Raw genomic sequence first — 23311 nt, 5'->3', positions numbered from 1 at the left:
CTGTACAGTATGTACATGATATCTGTGCTCTGAAAGTGTGCGTTAAATAAGGGGTTTCTTTATCCCCTCCTTTCAGACGGGTCAGGGTGGATCTGTGTGCTTTCGGATGGGTTTCATAGAGCTTCTTTGGGATTCTGAGGTTTAAGAATTGCACTTTACTTGTTTTATTTAAGTTTAAGAAAGATAAGCGCCCATCCAAAAGCCTCTGGTGCCATGCGTTTAACTGGTTTTTGTGTCACAATGTGTGATCAGAGATCACATTTAGATTCGTGTAAGAACACTCCTCGCTCGCCAAGTTTAAACATTTTCTGCACTTTCTAAATGTTATAAAAAAGTTTACAAAAAACATAATTTGTTTTAGGAATGCCCTCTTAAAAATAAAGGTTTGTCATGATGCCATAGAATAACTATTTTATTTATAAAGAACCTTTAACATTTAAAGAACCTTAAAAAGTTATCTATTGTGAAATAAGGTACTTAAGATTGTAAAAATGTAACAAAGAAATGGTTCCTCTAAGTACCTTTGACTGAAGGGTTCTTTTAGGAACCAAAAATGGTTCTTCTATGACATCGCTATGAAGAACCAAGCGTTTTTATTTTTAAGAGTGTATTTAGCAGTCACTCATCTCCAATCTTTTCTTGGGCAAATCCTGTGGAAAAACCAGGAAGCTTGTCATTGCCAAATTAAAAGTCCTACATTACAAATCGTAACCTTCTATCTACTTAAATAAATAACAGTCTCAACAATAACATACTTTAAATTTCATGTATATAGTGTTCCTGAAGTTCAAATGGTAGTGCATTGTGTTAGCAGTGCAAAAGTCAGGGTTCAACTCTTAAAAATTAAAGGACCTTCACAGCGATGCCATAGGAGAACCATTTTTTGGTTCACCTTAATGCATATTAATGAGCGCAGGTGTAGAAGGGGTAATACCCGAAATGCTTGGTATATTTGGCCTCTGTAAAAAATATATGAGCATTATGCTCTGTTGGAAAAGGTACAAAACTTGACCTTTTCTGTCAATGGGGTGGTACCCCCGTTTTGTACATTCACAGGTATACTAAGCATAATACAAGGTTGTACCTTATACTGTACCTTAAAGGGACACTCTACTAAAAATATGCTCATTTTCCAGCTCCCTTAGAGTTAAACATTTCATTTTTACCATTTTGGAATCCATTCAGCTGATCTCCGGGTCTGATGGTAGCATTTTTAGCATAGCTTAGCATAATCCATTGAATCTGATTAGACCATTAGCATCGCGCTGAAAATGGTATAACCATTCGTTGTATAACCATAAAGGTTCAAAAAAATTCTGACAGTGTGGCCAACCTAAAGAACTTTTTTCTATTACAAAGAAACTTTTATGAAACATGAAGGTTCTGTTGATGTGGAACCATACATGCAAAAATGGTTCTTGTATAGCATCATGGATCACCTTTATTTTTAGGAGTGTAGCTTAAGAGTGTAATGCACCATAGGTCACTTTGGATAAAAGTATAAATCTAAAATTGTTCCTTTTGGCTAAGAAATTACAGTTAAGTTGGGAACTGCACATAATGACAGTTAAACCCCATTTAGACCACCAGCGACTACCAGTAGCAGAGCGACGCGCTTCATTGGAAGTTTGCCGACTTCCAGTGGCACAAGCAAAAGTGACTGTTGGCGACCGGATGGGCATGATGCTAGAAAGTTAAGAAAAGTTTTCACTTTATGCAAATGATGAGCAATTTTCGGAAGCGACTACCGATGGGAGCTAAACAGTGGAGTTCACGTCATCCTTACTGGAGTGGACGGTACTCATTTGTTTATGACCAGATTTAGAAATGCCTCATTGAAAGAGACGGGTGACACACAGTTGAAAAGTCGCTGGTGGTCTGAACGAGGCTTTAGCAATAAAAGTGCAAAGATTCTCAGGATAATTTAAAGCACTTCCTTATTATTCCACAGGATGTGACATCACAGAGCCACGACAGTAAAGGAGCTGAAAGCCATAACAGCGCTTATATAAGAGAAATCTGTTGAAAACAGAATCTGTGAGGTTTTATCTGAGAATTGCAGCAAATTGAAACATCAACAGCATTAGATTCCACCGACACTAATGAGTTTATCTTCACCCATCAGATATTCTAGATCTTTCATGGACAAATAATAATCCCAGATAACATCAGAACAGTATCCTTTAAATATACGCAACAGATCGGATTTGAAATCATTATCCTTTTTTTATGACAGCAACTCATTTTCTATTTCACGATCTGAAACATTTTGACACGTTGTGGATGAAATGGCCAGCACTGACGTTCGTTTGCTCTTTCTTTATCTTTCTTCTTTCAATCTCCATTCATTTCCATCACCTTTTCTGTAAGAATTTCCCGAAAGGTCGAAAGCTGTTTCATTTGTTCCGTTTGCATCGAGTGTCTTCTCATCAGTTTCTTCTTCATCTTGAAGTCCGGCCCACGTTTCGGGGACGAGGGGGCGACCGGAAGCAGGATCTTGCTTCCGGAGTGAACCGGAGAAGTGGGTTTTCCATTAGCCCGGATGTCAGGAATGGGTCGCTGGGGGTTGACGTTGAGAGGAGGGAGGAACCCAGGTCGTGTGTGGGAGATGTGATCCAGGAGGAGAGTGCCCGATCCCCGTCGTTCCAACAGCCCGATTGGACGGCGCCGCATTGTGATGGGAGACACAGAGTTGGGAATGCTCTCTAGAGATTCTCGGGAGGAACTGGTGAGAAGGGATAAGGGAGAGGCGTTGTACTTGCGGCGCTCTACAGAGACACGTCCGGAATCCGGAGATCCGGGAATGGAGGTGGGACACAGGTGTGTGTCTGATTCGTAGTGTTCCATGCGGGTGAGTTTGGGGTGTTGCAGGCCACGTATGCCCGCCGCTGCTTGTGCCACGTTTTCCTGGGTTTCAGGGGCTGTGTTTCTGCGATACAGAGACTGGTGCTGATGGACTTTATCCGCCCAGGATGAACCACACAACCCTGCACAGTCCTCAGAACAAGACCTATCCATCAGCTTTGGAGACGTTGGGTCATGGGTCTCTATACTGTGTCTACGGGACAGTAAAGGTCTGCCTGGACCAGAGACTGACAGCCCATTCATCTCAGAGGCCAACTTATCCTCTTCAGCTAAATCCCCTTCCATCCGCTCCACTCCCTCTGCAAGTACGGATGGAGCCACCAGGCCCCAGGGCTCAGAGTTTAGTCTTTTCAGAAGTTTGCGGGGAGGCGGTCTCCTCTCATTTTGTGGCCTGCTGGAGGCTAGTGGAAGCGCCGAGCTCACTGCAAAGTTGAAGATGCTCTCTTCCTTTTCAGCTGGAGCAGAGCCAGATGTATGGATCTCCACCTCAGATGGAGACATGCAGGCGGGTGAGATTTTGTCCACCACATTTGGAGACGGTGGAGAGTTCAGGTACTGTTTGGTCTTTTTAGTACCAGAGGGAGAGGTATCGGTGGTAATGATGATCACCTCTTTGCCCTTAGCTTTGCAAGCATCCAGCAACACCTGCAGAGTGTCTCTGTCGCCCTTATTAATGGCATGTACGAGTGCAGATGCCCCAGAATAGTCTTTTAAACTGGGATCGGCGCCGTTCTCCAGCAGCATGGACACCACCTCTTTACCAGCATGTTCTGCACACGCATGCATCAAGGCAGTCCGACCTGATTTATCAGGTATATTTGGGTCAGCTCCTTTCTCCAGGAGGTACCGCACCATTCGCTGCCGGGTCTGCGGATCCTCGTATCCCGCCAGACAGGCTGCTATGACAGGCGTCTCTCCTCGCTCATTTCCTTCATTGATATAAGCTCCACCCTCAAGGAGGAGGCGTGCGAGGCGAAGTTTGCCCTGAAACACAGCCTTTAAAAGGGCATTGCCCTCTGTGCGCAAGGTCCCTCCATCACCCATGATTTTTCACTCTCCGCCACAAAAATCCCAGAATCCCCGCCCCACTCCTTCTCCAACCTCAGCACTGTCGACACATCACAGATTAGATTCGGGTCAACCTGGAACAAAAACAATTGTCAGAAGTCTAAGGGTAACAGCTCTGAAAAATATCATAGATTAACATTCTTATCAATTACAGTATGTGGTTTAACGCAATTATTAAAACTAAGAGGAAAATTAAGAGACTCATACACAACTATTACAAAAGATACAAACATAATACACTAAAAGCCACAGGTATCTAAACTTTTTAACTGGGTTATTTTTGTAAATGCAGTTATTATGTGAAATAGTTCAACACAGTGCTAAATTAAAAACAAACTGCAAACTTTTATGTTTTTGCTAAATACTAATATTTTTCAGATTATGCAAGGAGGATGTAAAATTATGAACTCAACTCAACTATATACTACTATTGTAACATTACCCTTTTTTAATAAAAAAAAATTATATACACAATACAATACTAGTGCAATAATGTATCGCGATATGCATATTGCAATGGATTGCGCAAATTGTGATTTAATTTTAATACTCTTTAATACTTTAATAACATTTGTATCTGGCACGCGGATGATAGCCGGGATTTGTGTGCGTGTGCAACTGCATGATAGCAGTAATATTTATTTTATTTTTGGTTTGTTTGTTTACATTGTTAAAGGTGCAGTGTGTAACTTTTATAAGGATCTCTTGACAGAAATGCAATATAAAATACATAACTATATTATCAGTGGTGTATAAAGACCTTACAAAATGAACTGTTATGTTTTTATTACCTAAGAATGAGATGTTTTTATCTACATACACCCAGCATCCCCTTACATGGAAATCGGCATTTTGTGCCGCCATGTTTCTACAGAAGCCCTTAAAGGACAAACGTTTTTAAGAAGTTGTTTCCGACAATTGCTACCGTAGCTTCTCTATGTGTTTTGGTGAACAGTGGACTGAAACGTTGGTTGCAATTTGCACTCTCAACACTAAATGCAATAAAATTTACACACTGCACATTAAAAATTTCAGATTTGTTTCATGCAACAGTAAAACATGGTTGTTCACTTTCAGAAGTAGTGGTGCACTTCTGAAGAAGTATTGCATTGCATGTTGCATTATTTAGCATGCTATCGAATATCACATTTTTCTTCAATATCACACAGTATCAGTTTACATTTCTACATTTTAATAAAATACAAATTTGTATTGCACTTAATGTTATACATTACTTTTTAAATGTAATATTATAAAATATTAACTTTATATATACATTAATATTATAAAATAATACTCAATAATAATTTTTGAACAAAAATGTACTTATTATTAGTAGTAGTACTTTTACTATAAATATATTTTATATATAAATATATTATTATAAAATTCAGGTTTTAAAATTTAAATAAACAACAGTGTAAATACAAAGTTAAAAAGTAAAGTGGATTAAAAAGATTTCTGAGTCTTTAATCCATGTGGAAGTTTACTGAAGATGGTCAAAGGTAGAAAAAATTTGACTGGAATATTTTAATAAAAATCCGGCTGCACAAAAAAATGGACCTCAAATTGACAGAAATCAGACACACACACAGCTAAAGCATAATTCACACGACTGTAGATGGTCTAAAAGGTTTTTTGTTATGTGAACACAATGTACAGACACTCTGTTCAGTCCTGCACTCTTTAACGTAGTCTCTTCTCTTTCTTCTCTGTAATGAAGGCAGAGATAATAATGGCAGTCCACTAAAGAAAAGAAAATTGAATTCTTGAGAGGCACAGAGAGCTAGAAATGACAAGCTCAGACGGTTCTGTACATGAACAAATGACTTATAATATGCATTCATTACCTCACACCGACACAAATACCCCAGATTTAGCAGTTTAACAAAAATCTGTACATTTAAAAAAATGCTACATGGGTTATTTTCAACCCAGCATTGGACAAAAAGGAACAAACGCAGTCCTTGGGTTAAATAATTCCAAAAGATTTGAACCAACAATGGGTTAAAACCACCCAGGAATTTTGGATAAATTATAACCCGGTGGACTAGGTTCGTCCAAGCATTTTAAAAGTGTAATATTTTCCATGTGGCGTTCGTCATTTTATTATTTAACCTATTGCAATTGCGAAGGAGGCCAAACAACTCCTGTAAAATGAGAGATGAAATGAAAGAGGATAATTTTAGGTACCAGCCCAATAAAAATGACATCTTCACACATGAAATTCCACATTTTTAGAAAATGCATTTCCCATAGCCCTCAAGTGTTCAGAGTTTGAGTAACACAGAACCTTGGCCACTAGATCATTACTAACTACCTTGGTACGATGATTAGGAAGCAACAGGGAATGGGGCAAGAGGCCATCCGGCCCAATATCAGCATTATTAACACACCACAGCCCTCGAAATCAGCTCAGACTTATTTGAAATTCAATGAGGCAAAAGTCAAAGGCCATATTGATACAGGCGCTGGAAGGATTTGGCCACACCTCCGTTTAGAGAGAAACTGATCAATGACGAACAGAGGAGGACAGGGGATTGAAATTGTTATGGCTATAAGTCGGCAGTCGAATGTGCAGTGTCACAGATGCCTAAAAAAAGGTAAAAAAAAATCGTCTCTAGGTGGTACCCTTTCAAAAATACATCTTTGCAGCTAAAGAGTGCATATTAGTGGGCTACGTCAAAGGTAAATATAATACAAAATCTGTACCTAAATGGTAAATATTAAAGGGATAGTTCGGCCAAAAATGATATTAAACCCATGATTTACTTACCCCCAAGCTGTCCAAGTTGCATATGTCCATTATTTTTCAGACAAACACATTTTTGGGTATTTTAGAAAATGTTTTAGATCTTTCAGTTGATTAAATGTAATGTTATGGAGTCCACCCATAGTCCACGACCTTCAAGTCCAAAAAAAGTGCGTCCATCCTTCACAAATTAAATCAAAGTCTTCTGAGGGTAATCTGCGCGGTGTTGGTGTAGAAATATCCATATTTAAAACTTTATTAAAGAAAATAAATACCTTCCGGTAGCGCCGCCATCTTAGTCACGTCCGCATTCAGGATGAGAGCTTATGCAGCCTACGGAGGCTACTCTGCTGCTGCTCTGTGCCCCCGTCCTCCTAATTTGTCATACGTCACTAAGAAAAGTGCGTACACTACGCTAATACTCTCTCCTGAATACAGAGGAGTCTAAGATGGCGGCGCTACAGGAAGGTAGTTATTTACGTTAATAAAGTTTTAAATACGGATATTTCTACAACAACACCGCGCGGATTACCCTCAGAAGACCTTTGTTTATCATCCTGGAGCCGTTTGAATTTAATTTGTGAAGGATGGACGCACTTTTTTGGACTTGAAGGTCGTGGACCCCGTAACATTACATTTAATCAACTGAAAGATCTAAAACATTTTCTAAAATACCCGAAAATGTGTTTGTCTGAAAAATTATGGACATATGCAACACGGACAGCTTGGGGATGAGTAAATCATGGGTTTAATATCATTTTTGGCCGAACTATCCCTTTAAAACCAGTGGCGGCTGGTGACTGCTCAGCCGAGTGGCGCAAATTCAAAACAAGTATTCGAAGTGTCATGTGTTTTGCTTGCGTTTTCAAAATATGTGTTTGTTGCATCATGTGAACCATGTGCATCACGTGTTTTGTCAAAATAAGTGCCTGCTGCACACGCGTCAACACCGTTTATGATAAAAGAGACGCTCACGTTCACAAAATACACGCAAGACACTTCCTTAACACTAAACTCTGATTATGCAAGTATCTGGAAAACGTGAGCGTCTATTTTATCATAAACCCACTAGACGCATCTGCAGCAGGCACTTATTTTGACAAGACACTTGATGCACATAGGTTCACTCGAAGCTCTGAACGCATATTTTGAAATAAGGAACCACACACATGAAGGGCTACAAACATGTTGTGACGAACTTCGCATCGAGCGCTTTCGAAAAAAGAAGTCAACGGGCTGCCAGTGCTTAAGACCTTTTTAAAGGTTCTCCACCAGTGACAGCTAACATATAACCAGTATGGTGACTGCAAGAAGTTTAATCTTGAGATGGTTTGTATATCTCCACAATGTGAATGAGCTCATTCTTTAAAAAATCAGATCTGATCGGACTATAAAAATGACACTTGATTCAATTCTTGCAATCTGTGAACTGTGTGTAAACATAATTTGTATGATTTATTCCTTACAACCTTTCTCTCTCTATTGCTTTGCAAAAAAGACCCCGAGGATTGACAATAAAATACAGCGATATGAGAGGACATGGCAGATTTGAGAGTTGTAGGAGCTGCGCAGAATTCACATCCTTCCTGCATTACACTGATACACCCACAGAGCCCAAGCTGCTCCTCTTGTCTGCCTTCTTGAGAAATCTCAAAGCTCAATCCAGTAACACAGTTTTGCATTCTGATTTTAAGAGGTGGAAAAGAGAGAGGCAGAGAAAACTGTTATTTTGTGCAGTCGCAAAAATCCATCTTAAAGGGTCTGAAGTCGCCTGCAATCGAGACGATGAGGTTAATCTCTTGTCTCAAGCAGGCAGCATGGATGAGTCATCCATGATAGACTCGCAGGAGAAATGTGGCACACAGACTTGGGGCATATCGCTCAAAAGATCAACCTGCTGTTACCCAGGTGCCAATGCTGCCATGATATATTTTGAGCATTAAGGTTATAAAACGTCTCTTTTTAAAGGTGATGTGTGTCATCATTTTGCTATTACAGTATATGCTTTCTCCTTTACTTAATGTGCAAAGACAACTGTAAATGTGCCACCTTCGATGTTCAAAAGCCCCACAGAAACCTAAAAGTGTAAACATTGCGGGATATGTGATGCAAATATTGCTCTGTTTGTTTAAGCATCCCATATATGCTAGCAACAATGGCTCAACCTATAACGTGAGTCTGGGGTGGGACTATCTGCTTGGTCGACCAATAGCAAAATAATTACCCCAATAGGTTTGAAAATAATTGTTCTGTGAAAATTGACATTTGATCTGTGACTAGTTTAAATTTCTGTCATATTCACCCTCATGCCATTATAGATATGTCTGGGTGATTCTCGTGAAATTACTTATGACTTATGAGGCGTCATGAAACATTTTGATAATAAAAATAAATGCTATCAAAATAAGAAGCATACAGTTACAAACATCTCTTAATTCCACATTATTTCAAATGACATCATACAAACCAATTTTGTGTTTTTTTCCACATTTAAGGGGAACATTTTCATTACCGCAACGTGTCCATGACTGGATTTGGGTTCTTTGACAAGGAAATAATTATAATTAAAAAATCTAAAAAATAAAAAGCTTCAGTGCATGTTATACTATAAACATTTACAGTAAAGAAACATGTGGTATTTGGTGATCATTGGTAAATATAAAGACAATAATAAGGAATATAAATGTATCCAAGACCGATTTTCTCATCCTCCGCAACAATTTTCAATCATTGTTTAAGCCCTCAAGGAACTAACATTTTCAAAAAAAAAAAAATTTGTTGGAAGGGACATAATTGACTGTGACACTCAAGATGGCTACCAGGTAAGCAGTTCTTATTTTTTCTCTCCAGATCAAAGTTGAAATTTTGTTTGTCGTAGTACCTAGACAACTTTTTAGTTCTCATTACCGAAACATGAGTTTGTAAATGCATATATTTAATGTAATATCATGTTGCGGTAATGATAATTTTTGATAATAATAATAAAAAAAAATTTAATAAATCTATAGGAAATATTTAAATCCTCTAAAAATAATGGTTATAGTAAAATTCAGGCCTTAATCTTATATGTGCAAAATAAAATTTTTACAAATTCTGATGCTGGATCCCTTCTAAATCTGGATTTCATAAAAATCACCTGTCTTCCTTTATTGAATTGAACACAAATAATTTACATTCAAAAATAATAAAATGCGGCAGCACATCAATAACTTTGATTCTCATTGGTTCTCGCATATCTCTTGACTCATATGTTTTATTATGAAATACCACAAGATTCAAAGTTATCGACGTGTCATCCTATATATATATATATGAATTTACTATTCTATTTATTTACAATAACACAACATACCAAGCAATAAATTGCTTAAAATATAAATGCTTTCTCTGACAAACGTATCATTTTGCTTAACAAGACTTGAGTCACTTGTATACTTTAATGATGGATGTGTGTATTTTTTGGATCTTCGCCATGTTGAAGCCCATATCAGAAGATAACATAACGGCATTTTAATACGCATTTACATACATCATTTGGGATGACATGAGGTTGAGTAAACTATGAGAGAATTTACATATTAAGATAAATTATTCCTTTAATCATCCCGTGTGATGTCTAAATTTTGCTTGTGTCCTGATTTCTAGATGGATGTTATGCCACATAAGATGTATGGGGGATGCTGTACTTTTATCATCCTGTCTCAATTCATAGCACTGAATAAAATGTCCCGCAATTCATCATGATCTCTCGGCCAATCATTCACTCTCTTTGCTTATCCCATGCAGCATTCCTTATAGATCTGCATATATCTGCATGACGTGCATACATCTGAAAGGGCAACAGAGAGCTGTTTGACATTCATCACACCACAATAAACTTGCCTATTTTGCAGTATGTCGAAAAACACTCTGTGCTTTGGTACCGCACTGGGGGAGGGAGTGTTACACGGTGTGCTTTCTTGTAGGGACAAATTGTATCTAATTCTCTCCGGTCTCTGGACAGATCATGAAAATTAATATCACGTCTTAATCCTCACGCCTCTGAGAGCCCACACAGTATTTATGTAACAACAATGTATGTACGTTACAGGTTGTGTGAGGGGGGGCCCGGGACTGAATGGGACTCAGAAGTCAACTGCCCGGTCCTTCCTAAGAGCTCTGTAGTGCCTTTGAGCCGCTGTTTGCCTCATTGGATCACACAAATCCGGGCAGGTGCAATCACTTTAACAGCAGCTGAGAGAGAGCAGCATCCATCAGCGGTGTACCGATGACCCTGTGACCCAGTCACATCAGAACCGCTGTGGCTCTTCATCACTCATATTGGCAGCTTCAAAGAGAAGCACACTGCAGAGAGGCAATAAGATTATCTCCTTCATACTAAACTTGCTAAGCGTTACTGACATGTGCTCCGAACCGCATTTATAGTTTTAGGTGTTTACTGCTCACTGTGGGGTGTTTATGCTCAGCTGATATTTTTATCACCTTACAGGTTGTGGTGTCGTTGTAGTGGACTACGGTTTGTTTAGTCTACAATAAGATAAATGACTATGAAACCACTTGAGTTTATGGAGTTTGTTGATTTATAGAGCTGAGAATGAATGAATTCTCCAAAATGAGAGCAACCTGTACATCTTGTTGCGCATATGTAACTGCATACGCATGCATTCATCTCAAAGTACAAGAACACAAAAAAACGAACTCTTTTGTGGATATACCGCAGTAAAGTGATGTTTGTTGATTATAGAATTTAATGCACATTCAAATCAAAAACAACTTTGTTATCTAAAAAATGCTGGGTTGTTTTTAACCCATCCTGGGTAAATATTGGACAGAATACACCACTGGTTAAAAATGACCCAATGCTGGGCTGTTGTTACTCAACCATGGGTTGTAATAACCTAGCAGTTGGGTTGAAACAACCCAGCATTTGGGTTGAAACAACCCAGCATTTGGGTTGAAACTTGAAACAACCCAGCATTGGGACGAACCTTGAAACAACCCAGCATTGGGTCGAACCTTGAAACAACCCAGCATTAGGTCGAACCTTGAAACAACCCAGCATTGGGTCGAACCTTGAAACAACCCAGCATTGGGTTGAACCAACCCAGCACTGGCTTGAACCAACCCAACATTGGGTCGAACCTTGAAACAACCCAGCATTGGGTCAAACCTTGAAACAACCCAGCATTGGGTCGAACCTTGAAACAACCCAGCATTGGGTTGAACCAACCCAGCACTGGGTTGAACCAACCCAGCATTGGGTCGAACCTTGAAACAACCCAGCATTGGGTCATTTTTAACCCAGCAGTGTGTTCTGTTCATATCAGGGATTCACTGAATCCAGATTTTTTTGGTTCGGCCGAATACCGAATCCACTGTTTAAGATTCGGCCGAAACCGAATCCTATTTGCATCCTTATTCCATTAACACAGTAAAACACATTAATGAAGTAAACAACATCCACAGCAGTGTATTTTTTCATTTTATTTAATTTTAACTGAAAAAAAGGATAGGCAACATTATTCCAGGATGACAAGTGGGAAAAACTATTTTGACAATTACCATAACCCTTAGCCTATGCATAATGAAAGCGATGCGGTGCGACACGTCGACCAGCGTAGTGCAAGCCTAGGGTTCGGTGGAAAAAAAATCTAGGATTCGGCTGAACCCGAACCCCGTCAAAAAGCCCAGTATTCGGCCGAATCTTCTACTTCATATTTACCCAGCATTTTTTTAGTGTACTGTTACGGTACAATGGTACAGTAATTGTGATATGGATAAAATGGAAAAAATACATATTTATAGATTACATTTACTTTTTACATAAGGGAACATTAGGATGTTTTGCATTTTGAAATTATTGTCAAAGACAATTAAGTTAATTCTATATAAGCCCAACTTATATTATTGTAATGCATCTGGTCATGTACTTTTGCATTACAATAAAAAGTACTGTTCACTGTAAAATATTTCTGTAGAAATTACAGTAGTACTGGGTATTACTGGCAATTAGCTGCCAGTAACTTACTGTAGATTTTACATTTATGTTATTTACTCGCAACAGTTTGTTCAAAGTTAAATGAACATGAAACATTTTAAGTCTTTATCTTCTACAGTAAGTTACTGGCAACCAGCTGCATAATTACAGCACATTTTTTACAATGCTTAGGAAAGCTATAGTATTATCACAAATATAAATACAATAATTCATACATTTAAATATTATTATATACTTTAATTAAATAACATATTTTTACACTACAGTAAAAGAAAATCAGGATGAAACTGTTTGGGACAGTTATTAAAACTGAGAAAGAAAATAAGCTTGTCATGCAAATGTAATTACAATGTAAACAAATTGGCTAAAATACTAAAAAGAAAATTTCAATCTTTCTTTTTTCATGCAAGCACCTGCATGTTATTCCTAGGAACCATTACCTTGGTATCATGTCCAAAAAACCTTAGTATTAGTAGTTATTGTTTTATACATTTTGTAAGATTGTATATAGCATAATGTTTACTTTCTAAAATTAGCAGGTGGTCAAAAGTTTGTGTCGCTGTCCGCGGTGCTGAACTCGATTCGCAAGACGGACCAATGACAGAAACTGGATGTTCGTATCTCGTGGGCTCCGGATGAAATTTATGCGCCAGCTGCAAATATCTCAAGCTCAGGACTATTTTTAGTCTGGAAGCATCAAATTTAGCGTCTCCTCACGTCAGCTCTCTGACTGACGCAAAGCTTCTGTGTCCACAAATGAACTCTTAAACGAAACACTTATCTAAGTTTTGTCAAGAGAAGAACATTGCAGAAGCCCAAAAATCTCTCAGATTAACTCGAACCTTCTCTTTCCTGCTGGCATGACATCTTCAGTGTTTTAAAACATCCAAACAACACCACACATTGTTAAGTGACACCAAGCAACGGAATCTAAAATGCGGTGCATGAATTCATCCGCGTGCAGACACAGCAATGCACATTTATAAACCTTCATGCATGCAACAACATTCCTTCACAAAACATCTGCTTTTACCTTAAACCAGAAGCTATGCAGTCTTCCAACGAGATGTTTCTCACCATCACACATGCATACTAGCAAAAATGGCTTTATTTTTTTTGCATGCATGCATGATATACAACGCCGCCAAATATCTCCGGGGACGATTTATTAAAGTGAATTTAAATGTAAATTTCGAGTGCAAGAAATTTTTAAGATATGGTGTACGAAATATGTGGTAGGCTACTGCACGCTGTCCTACATTGCTGCCCTATTTCTTTAAATAGCTTGAGTTTGATTAATGATAATTTTTCGATTCATTAATAACCTTAAATATAAACGGGGACATCAGAAAGACACTTGCAAGAGAGGCTAGGAGTCTTACCGTGTAGCTGTTGTCTTCACTCCATCAGTGCGGCTGGCTTTAGCACGAGAATCCAGCTGCTGTCTGCTGATCCCCGTGTCTTACATCCCCCACATCATCTCTCCTCCTGCGACCGACAGTTTGGGAGACTCTGCGGGGGCGTGGAGTGGGCAGTGAGCTGATGCGAGTCTCCCACGATCACGCACGGACACACGGAGGTCCAACTTCAACGCGCAAGACACTGCCTGACTAAATGTTGAGCATCTCTGCTTTCCACTAGGGGGAACTTCTTGATTATTTTAATGTCTTTTTTTTTTCATTTTTGGATGCACCCCTGCGTGTGGGTGTCATGGTGTGTTGTGCTTGTGCATTCAGTAAATGTCCATATTTGACCCAACCATAGGTTGAAACAACAAAGAATTTTGGGTTCAACAACCAAGTATAAGTTGGGTTTATACATATTTTTACCAAACAATGTTGAAACAACACTGCATTTTTGAAAGGAAAAATAATGGGTTGTCGTCATAATATTATGGCTTATCAAGGAAATGGATTAAATGTGTCTCATGTGTGATAATGACCTGCAAAGATTGTTTCTCTGTGACCTCTGTTTTGCAGGTGAGTTGAATATGTACACCGGTCACTTTCTTTTAGTCTTCCACTAGACAGCCCATTTATTTTTATCAATCCTTTAAGATTAAATGCACTGAGACAGATTTTGCAGAGGAGCATCCTTCCTCAACATAAATCTGGAATATCTCTGGGTATTACACCTTTTCTTTTTTAATTTTGGGGTTAAATATATATCAAGGCCCTCTCTGCAAGAAAGCAGGGGGTGTGCAACAATTCTCAGACTGCATAAATACTAATTCAGTGACTATAGCTATTATTGAACACAGTTTCTATGGCAACTGATTCAGTGGATTCCGACCACTGAAATTCCGACAGAAGCGTTCCCACGGTGACATGCACATGCTGCAGAAGAGAGAGAGAGAGAGAGAGAGAGAGAGAGAGAGAGAGAGAGAGAGAGAGAGAGAGAGAGAGAGATTACAGATGTGACTGCTATTGCTTTTTAGGTTTAGATTTAAATATAAGTTTTAATTCTAAGACTCACTGTATTTCAGTATTTTTTAAAGTTAAATATATGTTTAATTATAGGCTACAATATTATTATATTATGAAATATTATTATGTTATAATTATTATATGATTTGATTAGTCTGTACATTTGTCTTCTATTTATAGATCTATTTTTTAAATTAAATCTTTAATTTTATTGTCATTTGTCTTTGATGTGTATACCGGAAGCGTCCTTTACTAAAGAAAATTTACTGTGTTTGCAAGCAAACCTGGCTCTTTTTACTCATGTTTTTGGGATATGTTTTACATTAAGTTAAAATTAGGTCACTTTTTTCAAATAAGCATTCCCAATTTCTCTATATTATTCACATATTATTATGAGGTCAGCAATATAGTTTCTTTTGTTCTGAATATTTTTAAATTAGCACATTTACCTGCACCTCGACGGTTTCTGCATTTCGTTGCATTGACTGCTTGCTACATAAGAACAAACGATACTACACTGTGTACTACACACCATGATCTGCTCTACTAAATCTTTCTGTAATTCTAAAAAAAAATGTGTTATATCGTCTTTTGTTGTTTCATCATGAAATAAATTAAATTTCTTTGGACGGGAACTAATTTCGTTTAAATGAATAGTTCATAGAAGCGGAACTGTAAGTGAACGCGCGCTTGTTTCCAGCCGGCGGAAGATTTTCTGCACCGGACGAAAACAAAGATGCAGATGTTCGTTTGGCGGGCGATTTATCTGCACAACAATAATTCAATAAAATCTGAAATTGCACAAAAATGGTCTGTTTATAACATTTTCGGATTTCCAAGATGTGTTTTCGACAATGAAGCGAATTTTTAAGTAGAGAAGAAATTTCGTCGCACATCTGTCTGTGAGTGCACGAGACGTTTAAACAAACTTTGTCGTACCATAGATAGTCTAATACGTAAACATATCAAATAAGATATAATGTTAGTAAAATAATGTGATAAAACTGTATCTGCTAATCTTATAATTTAAAGTGTGCTGATATATTAGGAATTTACATAAATCATAATATTATTTATAGTAAATATAGTTTACAACATCAATAAATATGCAATTAAATTAAATGAAGCTGATATTTGGTGATTGTGTCTCAGATGATGGCAGGTAGGGGCAGAGGGCAGCTAACCTTCTCTGTGGAAGTTGTTGGGATCGGTAAAGGTGAAAATCTCCCTCCTTCCTGTGTACAGCCAACCCCTGTATATCCTGTGAGTTACACGAAAGAATACAACTACTGATCTGACATCAGACAGATATGTTAAAGGGATAGTTCACCCAAAAATGAAATTCTGTCATTATTTACTTTCATGTCGTTACAAACCCACTTAAGTTATTTTTTCTATGAACACAAAGGAAGATATTTTGAGAAATGTTTGTAACCAAACCGTTTGTGGACCCCATTTACTTTCATAGTATTCTTTTTACCAACTATGGAAGTGAATGGGGTCCACAAACGGTTTGGTTACACACATTTCTCAAAATATTTTCCTTTGTGTTCATCAGAAAAAGAAATTTATGCAAGTTAGATTTAGATTTATAAACACAATAACAATTTTCATGCAAACATTTAACAAGTTTTTGCAAGTTGAAAAAAAACATACATTTTCCAAATGCCCATATGTGCCCAAATATAATGGTTTTTATTGTATTTGTATAAAGACTTAAAATGTTAATACTAAAAAACACTTCTTAACCACATTCAGATATTTTTAAATTAGCAAGTGTAACTTTTTGGGGGGTAACTGATGTATAATAACGTTAATTTGCCTAATCATGTGGAAATAAATATTTAATTCTGCCAGCTGTTCCTATTCGTTTGTCATTTTCTGTCCAAGATCCCTGATAAACTGTTAATATAAAGTATAGATATTAGTATGTCAGCAGGTGTTTGTGTGACCCCTGACACTGGGCAGATGTGTCTGCTTACACCCGTTTTTGATGTTCCAGCCACTGGAGCAGAAACCGGTGCCCCTGCAGACGGGCGAGGAGGCCGAATACATGCTGGCACTTAAACAAGAGTTCAGAGGAGCCATGAAAACACTGCCGTTTTACATCCGTCCAGCTGCACCCAAGAAAGGTCAGATTAGAGTTGGGCATTAGATATTTACCTCTTTTTAGTGTTTTTGTTACTCCAGAATTCTGATAAACACACACAGGTGCATTATGGGAAAAACATAAATTATTGTTTAACAAAATCTTCCCTTTAATGACAATTTTTTTGTCACTTAACAGATGTGGAGCGCTATTCTGACAAATATCAGAAAATTGAGATGTCTGACAACAGTGTGGAATGGAAGCCAGGTGAGTTAACTCCTGCACCCATGTATCACCTTTGTGTATCCCTGTACCTGTGAACCAAAAACCTCAAAATAAATATGGAAGAAAAAGAAACAAGTAACAAGTGGTAGATCATTGCGTTAGCAGCGCAAAAGGTCATGGGTTCGAACCCAGAGAACACACATACTGTTAAAAATGTATACCTTGTAATGCACAAATAAAGATGCAAATTTACAGTAATTTAGTAGCCCCTCTAATAATGATATACTGTACCATTTATCTCTGCCCCAAAGTATGATCCTCTACATCCATGTGTGTTTTTCAGACTGGAGGTGCTTCCCAAAGGAGCTGCGTGTGAGGGAAACGAGACCAGCGAAGGACAGTGAGTCTGTCTGATGCTGTTCACTGACTTGCACTATAATAACAAACACTGTGTAATGATTCAGTCGAGCGTAGACGCTTGAAGCCGCCCAGTATAGCCAACACGTGTTTGTAAACGTGCTCTTTTTTTAAAGCACATATAAGGGAGCAGGTGAGGCAGACGTGCTCATGAATGAGTGTGTAAAGATAAGCTGTTCCTGCAGGTTTGAGCTTCACTTTCTGACTCATCACCGTCTCAGGGGAAATCAGAGAGACAGCACACAGCTGCACTTCACACATCTCCAAAATGAAAGGGTGGAGAAAGATGAGAGAGAGAGTTGAATGAAGGTTTAGGCTGGCGGCCCGTCTGTCGCTAAGAAAGGAGAGAAGAGTTTATTTTTAGTCATTCTGTACCTTCTGCCAGAAAATCAATAGGGATGCTGTGATCAGCGCGTAGATGTTATTTTGGAAGTCTACAGATGGATGTTGATGTCATTTCCCCTGTCACAGACACATTTCGGGTTATATTGTTTCAGGATGCCCAGCTGTTCCAAAACAAGCCAAACAGCCACGACTGGACAAAGAGGATATCATACGTAAACTTGAGGTACATACAAACACACACATTCGTTTTTATTTTTTTTATTATGTTGTCTGTGCAAAATATGGGTAACTGCCTACATACATCTTTGTAAGGAAACATTTATATATGAAACTTTACAAACTATGGGCCTATGCATGTTAATAAGAGAGATGAAGAGTTGACCCAACATTACAAATGCCCATCGCTTCACATCAGAAGACATTTAATAACTGTATGGATTAGTTTTATTTTGATTGGATGGATGTGCTTTTTGGAGCTTTAAAAATAGGGGACTATCCAGTGTCATTATTAAAAGAAAAAAGCCAGCATATTATTTAATATAATTCCAGCTGTGTTAGGCTGAAAGAAGAAAGTCATATACACCCAAGTATTGCTTAAGGGGAAGTAAACTATTGGTTAATTTTCATTTTGGGATTAACTATACCTTTTATGTATTTGCATTCAGACTTTGGAGCAAAAAGAGAAAGAGGGGAGTTCTGATGAAGAGGAGGGAGAAAAGAAGCAGCCAGAAGAGGAAGAGGCTGATGGAGAGGAGGAGTACGATGAAGAGGAGCTTGAAGACGTAGGAGTCTTTTTCCTGTTTTCATTTATAGTAGATATATTTGATCAGAACCACCAGGGAATGTAAGAAAAACTATTGCTAAAGCAGACCTGCGATTTATACCTCCCTTGTACCTCTGTGTGACAGGAAACGGATTACATCGTGTCTTACTTTGACAACGGAGAGGAGTTTGGAGGAGACAGCGATGATAATATTGATGAAGCCATTTACTGAAACAGATGATAGCTCTATAGCGCCCTCATTTGCACAGTGAGTGTATTTGGCTGTTCAGTACTGGATCATTTCATTTGGCAGCTCATGTTAAAATCTGTATGCAGTGGGTCTCTTTTCATCCGGTGGCTTGGCAAGGCTTCAGATTGCTGACGAGGAGCATTAGATTCTGGACGCCACAGCTGGAGGACTCTCATATCTGCACATTTCTCTCTTTATGCAGCTATATGTTTTCATAGAGCTTAGTATGGGATTTTTAGAGATAACTGAAATAGTTTTTACATATTTGTTAAGTTTTAAACAGTTGCATTCATCTAAATGGATTGTATATATTTTAAGTATTGTGATAAAAAACAGTAAATGTAGATTTTAATTCTTGTTTTGTTATGAAGATGATGTTTTACACTCCTGTCATAGTACAGTTTTATCTGTTTTTACACTGTCATCGCTTTTATGTAATAAAGTGACACTTTGTGCCAAGACTTTGTTGTGTCATTAAATTGTCTACTAGATAGATAGACAGACAGACAGACAGACAGACAGATGCTGAAATAAAGGTAGATAGATAGACCCTTCAAACACAGATAGACAGATAGGTGGGTAAATAAACAGACATATGGATAGACAGATAGATAGATGGATAGATAGATAATCAGGCAGGCAGGTAGGTACACAGACATATAGATAGATAGATAGATCGATAGCTGGATAGATAGAGGCTGATATAAAAGATAGGTACTAGACAGTTCAAACACAGATAGGTAGGTAGATAAACAGACATACGGATAGACAAATAGATGGATTAGTTAGATGGATGGATAAATAAATAGGCAGGCAGGCAGGTAGGTACACAGACAAATAGACAGATAGATAGAGGCTGATATAAAAGGTAGGTACTAGACAGTTCAAACACAGATAGGTAGGTAGATAAACAGACATATGGATAGACAGATAGGTGGATTAGATAGATGGATGGATGGATGGATGGATGGATGGATGGATGGATGGATAAATAGGCAGGCAGGTACACAGACAGATAGATAGATAGATAGATAGATAGATAGATAGATAGATAGATGCTGATATAAAAGGTAGGTAGACAGACAGTTCAAGCACAGATAGATAAACAGACATATGGATAGACAGACAGATAGATAGATAGATAGATAGATAGATAGAGGCTGATATAAAAGGTAAGTAGACAGACAGTTCAAACACAGATAGATAGGTAGATAAACAGACATATGGATAGACAGATAGATAGATAAACTAGATAGATAGACAGACAGACAATGTCAGTCAGGTAGGTAGACAGAAAGATAGGTACACAGACAGATGGATAGATAGATAGATGCTGATATAAAAGGTAGGTAAATAGACAGTTCAAACACAGATAGATAAACAGACATATGGATAGATAGATAGAAAGGCAGACAGACAGATATAATGTCAGGCAAATAGGTAGACAGAAAGGTAGGTACACAGACAGACAGATAGATAGATGCTGATATAATAGGTAGGTAGATAAACAGTTCAAATACAGATAGATAGGTAAATAAACAGACAGACAGATATAGATAGATAGACAGACATATAGATAGATAGAAGTTCAGGCAGGTAGGTAGGAGGACAGTAAGGAGAGACAGATACATAGATGATTAAATAAAGGTAGTAGATAGACAGATAGATGGAAAGTCAGTTAGACAGACAGAAAGAGAGGCACATCAATAGATAGACAAACAGACAGAGAAAGTCAGGTAGGTAGGTAGACAGATAGATAGATAGATAGATAGATAGATAGATAGATAGATAGATAGATAGATAGATAGATAGATAGATAGATAGATAGATAGATAGATAGATAGATAGATAGATAGATAGATAGATAGATAGATAGATAGATAGATAGATGCTGATATAAAAGGTAGGTAGACAGACAGTTCAAGCACAGATAGATAAACAGACATATGGATAGACAGACAGATAGATAGATAGACAGACAGACAGACATAATGTCAGGCAAGTAGGTAGACATAAAGGTAGGTAGGTAGACAGACAGACAGATGAACACATGCTGATATAAAGGTAGATAAACAGTTTAAACACAGATAGGTAGGTAAATAGACAGATGGATAGATAGATAGACAGACAGACAGACATATAGATAGATAGAAGGTCAGGCAGGTAGGTAGGAAGACAGAAAGGACAGACAGATACATAGAAGATTATATAAAGGTAGGTAGATAGACAGACAGACAGACAGGTAGGTAAATAAACAGACATCTGGATAGACAGATAGATAGAAAGTCAGTTAGGCAGACAGAAAGAGAGGCACATTGATAGATAGACAAACAAACAGAGAGAAAGTCAGGTAGGTAAGTAGACAGAAAGATAGGTATAAAAACAGACAGATAGATGCTGATGTAAAGGTAGACAGACAAACAGAAAGACTGGTCAGACGTAGAAATACAGACAGAAAGGCAAACATACTTCTTAAATTAGTAATATAATGAGTTAATTATACCTAATTAATTATTAAGAAAATTATACCTTCACATATGAGTATTTCTTGTATGTGGCCTGTAGGGGGTGCTACTAACGTAATACACTACAATAGTGCCAAATTATAATCACATACCAAGCATGCCTGTAAACACCCACATGTCTGTAACTGTCCTTAGCTTTGGGAACGTGTTTTTTGCATCTGTTTCACATTGGCTTTTCTGCACGTGCATCTGTTTTAACAGCTGAGATTTGAATAAAAATAATTACAATAGAAGAAAAAAATCCCTTAAAGGGACCATTTAACATGTCCGCCCAAAAAAAAATCAATTCATACTCCACACGCCAAACAGACGGGGGCAGTATACCTCCAGAAAAGTGAGTTGGTCTATTTTAATTTAGCAGCTGCAAATTCAGCAGCATATATCAAGTTTGATTTACATTAGCAACTAAGTTATCATTAGTCACAAAAAAAACATTCTGTCTCATTAAAATTGCAATGTTTTCCGCTACGTTTCGTGCGTCCATTTGGTGTTCATTATAATCGAAGACATTTCAAGCTTCTTAGCTAATGTTACATTTTAGCATCAGCTTGGTAGATAACGGGTGAAAACCGGATCGGATCCGTGGGTAGAGCCAACTATTAAACGTTAACAGCTAAGGATGCGCAATAATTTGCATGCGATAGTCATTACGCTTCTCGTCAGTGAAGCCGGTTTATTGATTAAAAGTGAATCGCCATCAGCTGCTTTCAGATGGAGCCACATTTACTGCACAAAGCCGTAGTTCATGTACAAGCTGAGCATAGGTTATGGCAATGCCTATTATAAGTGAACTTCTAGCGAAATACTAACAGCATCTTACTTACCAATCGAAAAGAAAAGTTGTCATTTCGGAGTCGAACCTCATTTCTTTCATGTTCATTAGTTGTCTCCAGCGATGAAAAGCAGTGCCAGTATTTACTCTGGTTCGGTTACTTTATTTATCATATTTTATTTGTGATTCCGAGCGCGTTGTTCCCTGCAGCAAATGTTTGTGGTAGTGGTAAATGTCTCTTGCTTTAGCCATTCTTCCGCTCTCTTCCCTGAACTGAAATACGTCCGAAACCCCTATTGCAAGGCAGGAATGCATCAAGGCATGTCCGAATCCATGGCTGTCCGAATTGCATTTCTCTGAGCTGCATTCATAAATCTTAAATCAACAAGTCAGCTGCCTTAGTTTTCAGACGCAGCGGTACTAGTAGAGGGCTGTACTCCCACTTATTCGTGTATTGCAGTTTGGCTGGCGGTTATGTGCGTGGCCCGCATACCGCCTCCCATGGTCGAAACTGGTATTACAACACCAGTCGGGCTGTAGCTAGTAATTTAGCATGCTAATTCAGATTGATATTTCTGCAGCACTATACCTTGTCATTTTTTTAATGACATCTTTGCCCTTATTTCTTCTCATTCTTTTGATGCGTGTAACTAATTTTTAAAAATCTTTTACCTCAATTATTACAAATGGCACCTTTAAGAAAAATGACCAGAAAAAAATATTATTCCTCCTGCCATGATCAAGGTCTAAGACACTGCTGGTTGGAGAGTTTTTCTGACAACGATTCACTCGCATGAGCTATAATGGTGGAAAGGC

The 23311-nt window shown here is 38.0% G+C and overlaps 2 protein-coding genes across 3 annotated transcripts; one reads left to right on the top strand and one right to left on the bottom strand.

The window, feature by feature from the left end:
- Positions 1–1152: 1152 nt before the first annotated feature.
- Positions 1153–14975, bottom strand: LOC135789058 (ankyrin repeat domain-containing protein 34A). The gene is made up of 2 exons (XM_065298649.2): positions 14066–14975; positions 1153–4007 (listed from the first exon to the last, which is right to left on the bottom strand). Exon 2 carries the CDS (start codon positions 3907–3909, stop codon positions 2335–2337), a length of 1575 nt encoding a protein of 524 aa, XP_065154721.1. The 5' UTR covers positions 3910–4007; positions 14066–14975; the 3' UTR covers positions 1153–2334.
- An 830-nt stretch (positions 14976–15805) lies between these two features.
- Positions 15806–19657, top strand: polr3glb (RNA polymerase III subunit GL b). Of its 2 annotated transcripts, XM_073811543.1 has the most exons (9): positions 15806–16011; positions 16262–16372; positions 17112–17241; positions 17397–17465; positions 17767–17823; positions 18338–18408; positions 18851–18967; positions 19094–19216; positions 19285–19657. In XM_073811543.1, the coding sequence occupies exons 2-8, from the start codon at positions 16262–16264 to the stop codon at positions 19178–19180; spliced, it is 642 nt and encodes a 213-aa protein (XP_073667644.1). In that variant the 5' UTR covers positions 15806–16011; the 3' UTR covers positions 19181–19216; positions 19285–19657. The 2 variants fall into 2 exon arrangements, with proteins under 2 accessions (XP_073667644.1, XP_065154773.1); XM_065298701.2 differs by having other exon boundaries at positions 15807–16011; positions 19094–19657.
- Positions 19658–23311: the final 3654 nt, after the last annotated feature.

The sequence above is a fragment of the Paramisgurnus dabryanus genome, chromosome 13, assembly GCF_030506205.2.
Source record: "Paramisgurnus dabryanus chromosome 13, PD_genome_1.1, whole genome shotgun sequence".
In the NCBI taxonomy this organism is placed as follows: Eukaryota; Metazoa; Chordata; class Actinopteri; order Cypriniformes; family Cobitidae; genus Paramisgurnus; species Paramisgurnus dabryanus.
Note: the sequence above shows the minus strand (reverse complement) of the source record. Positions and strands in the feature narration are given on the sequence as shown.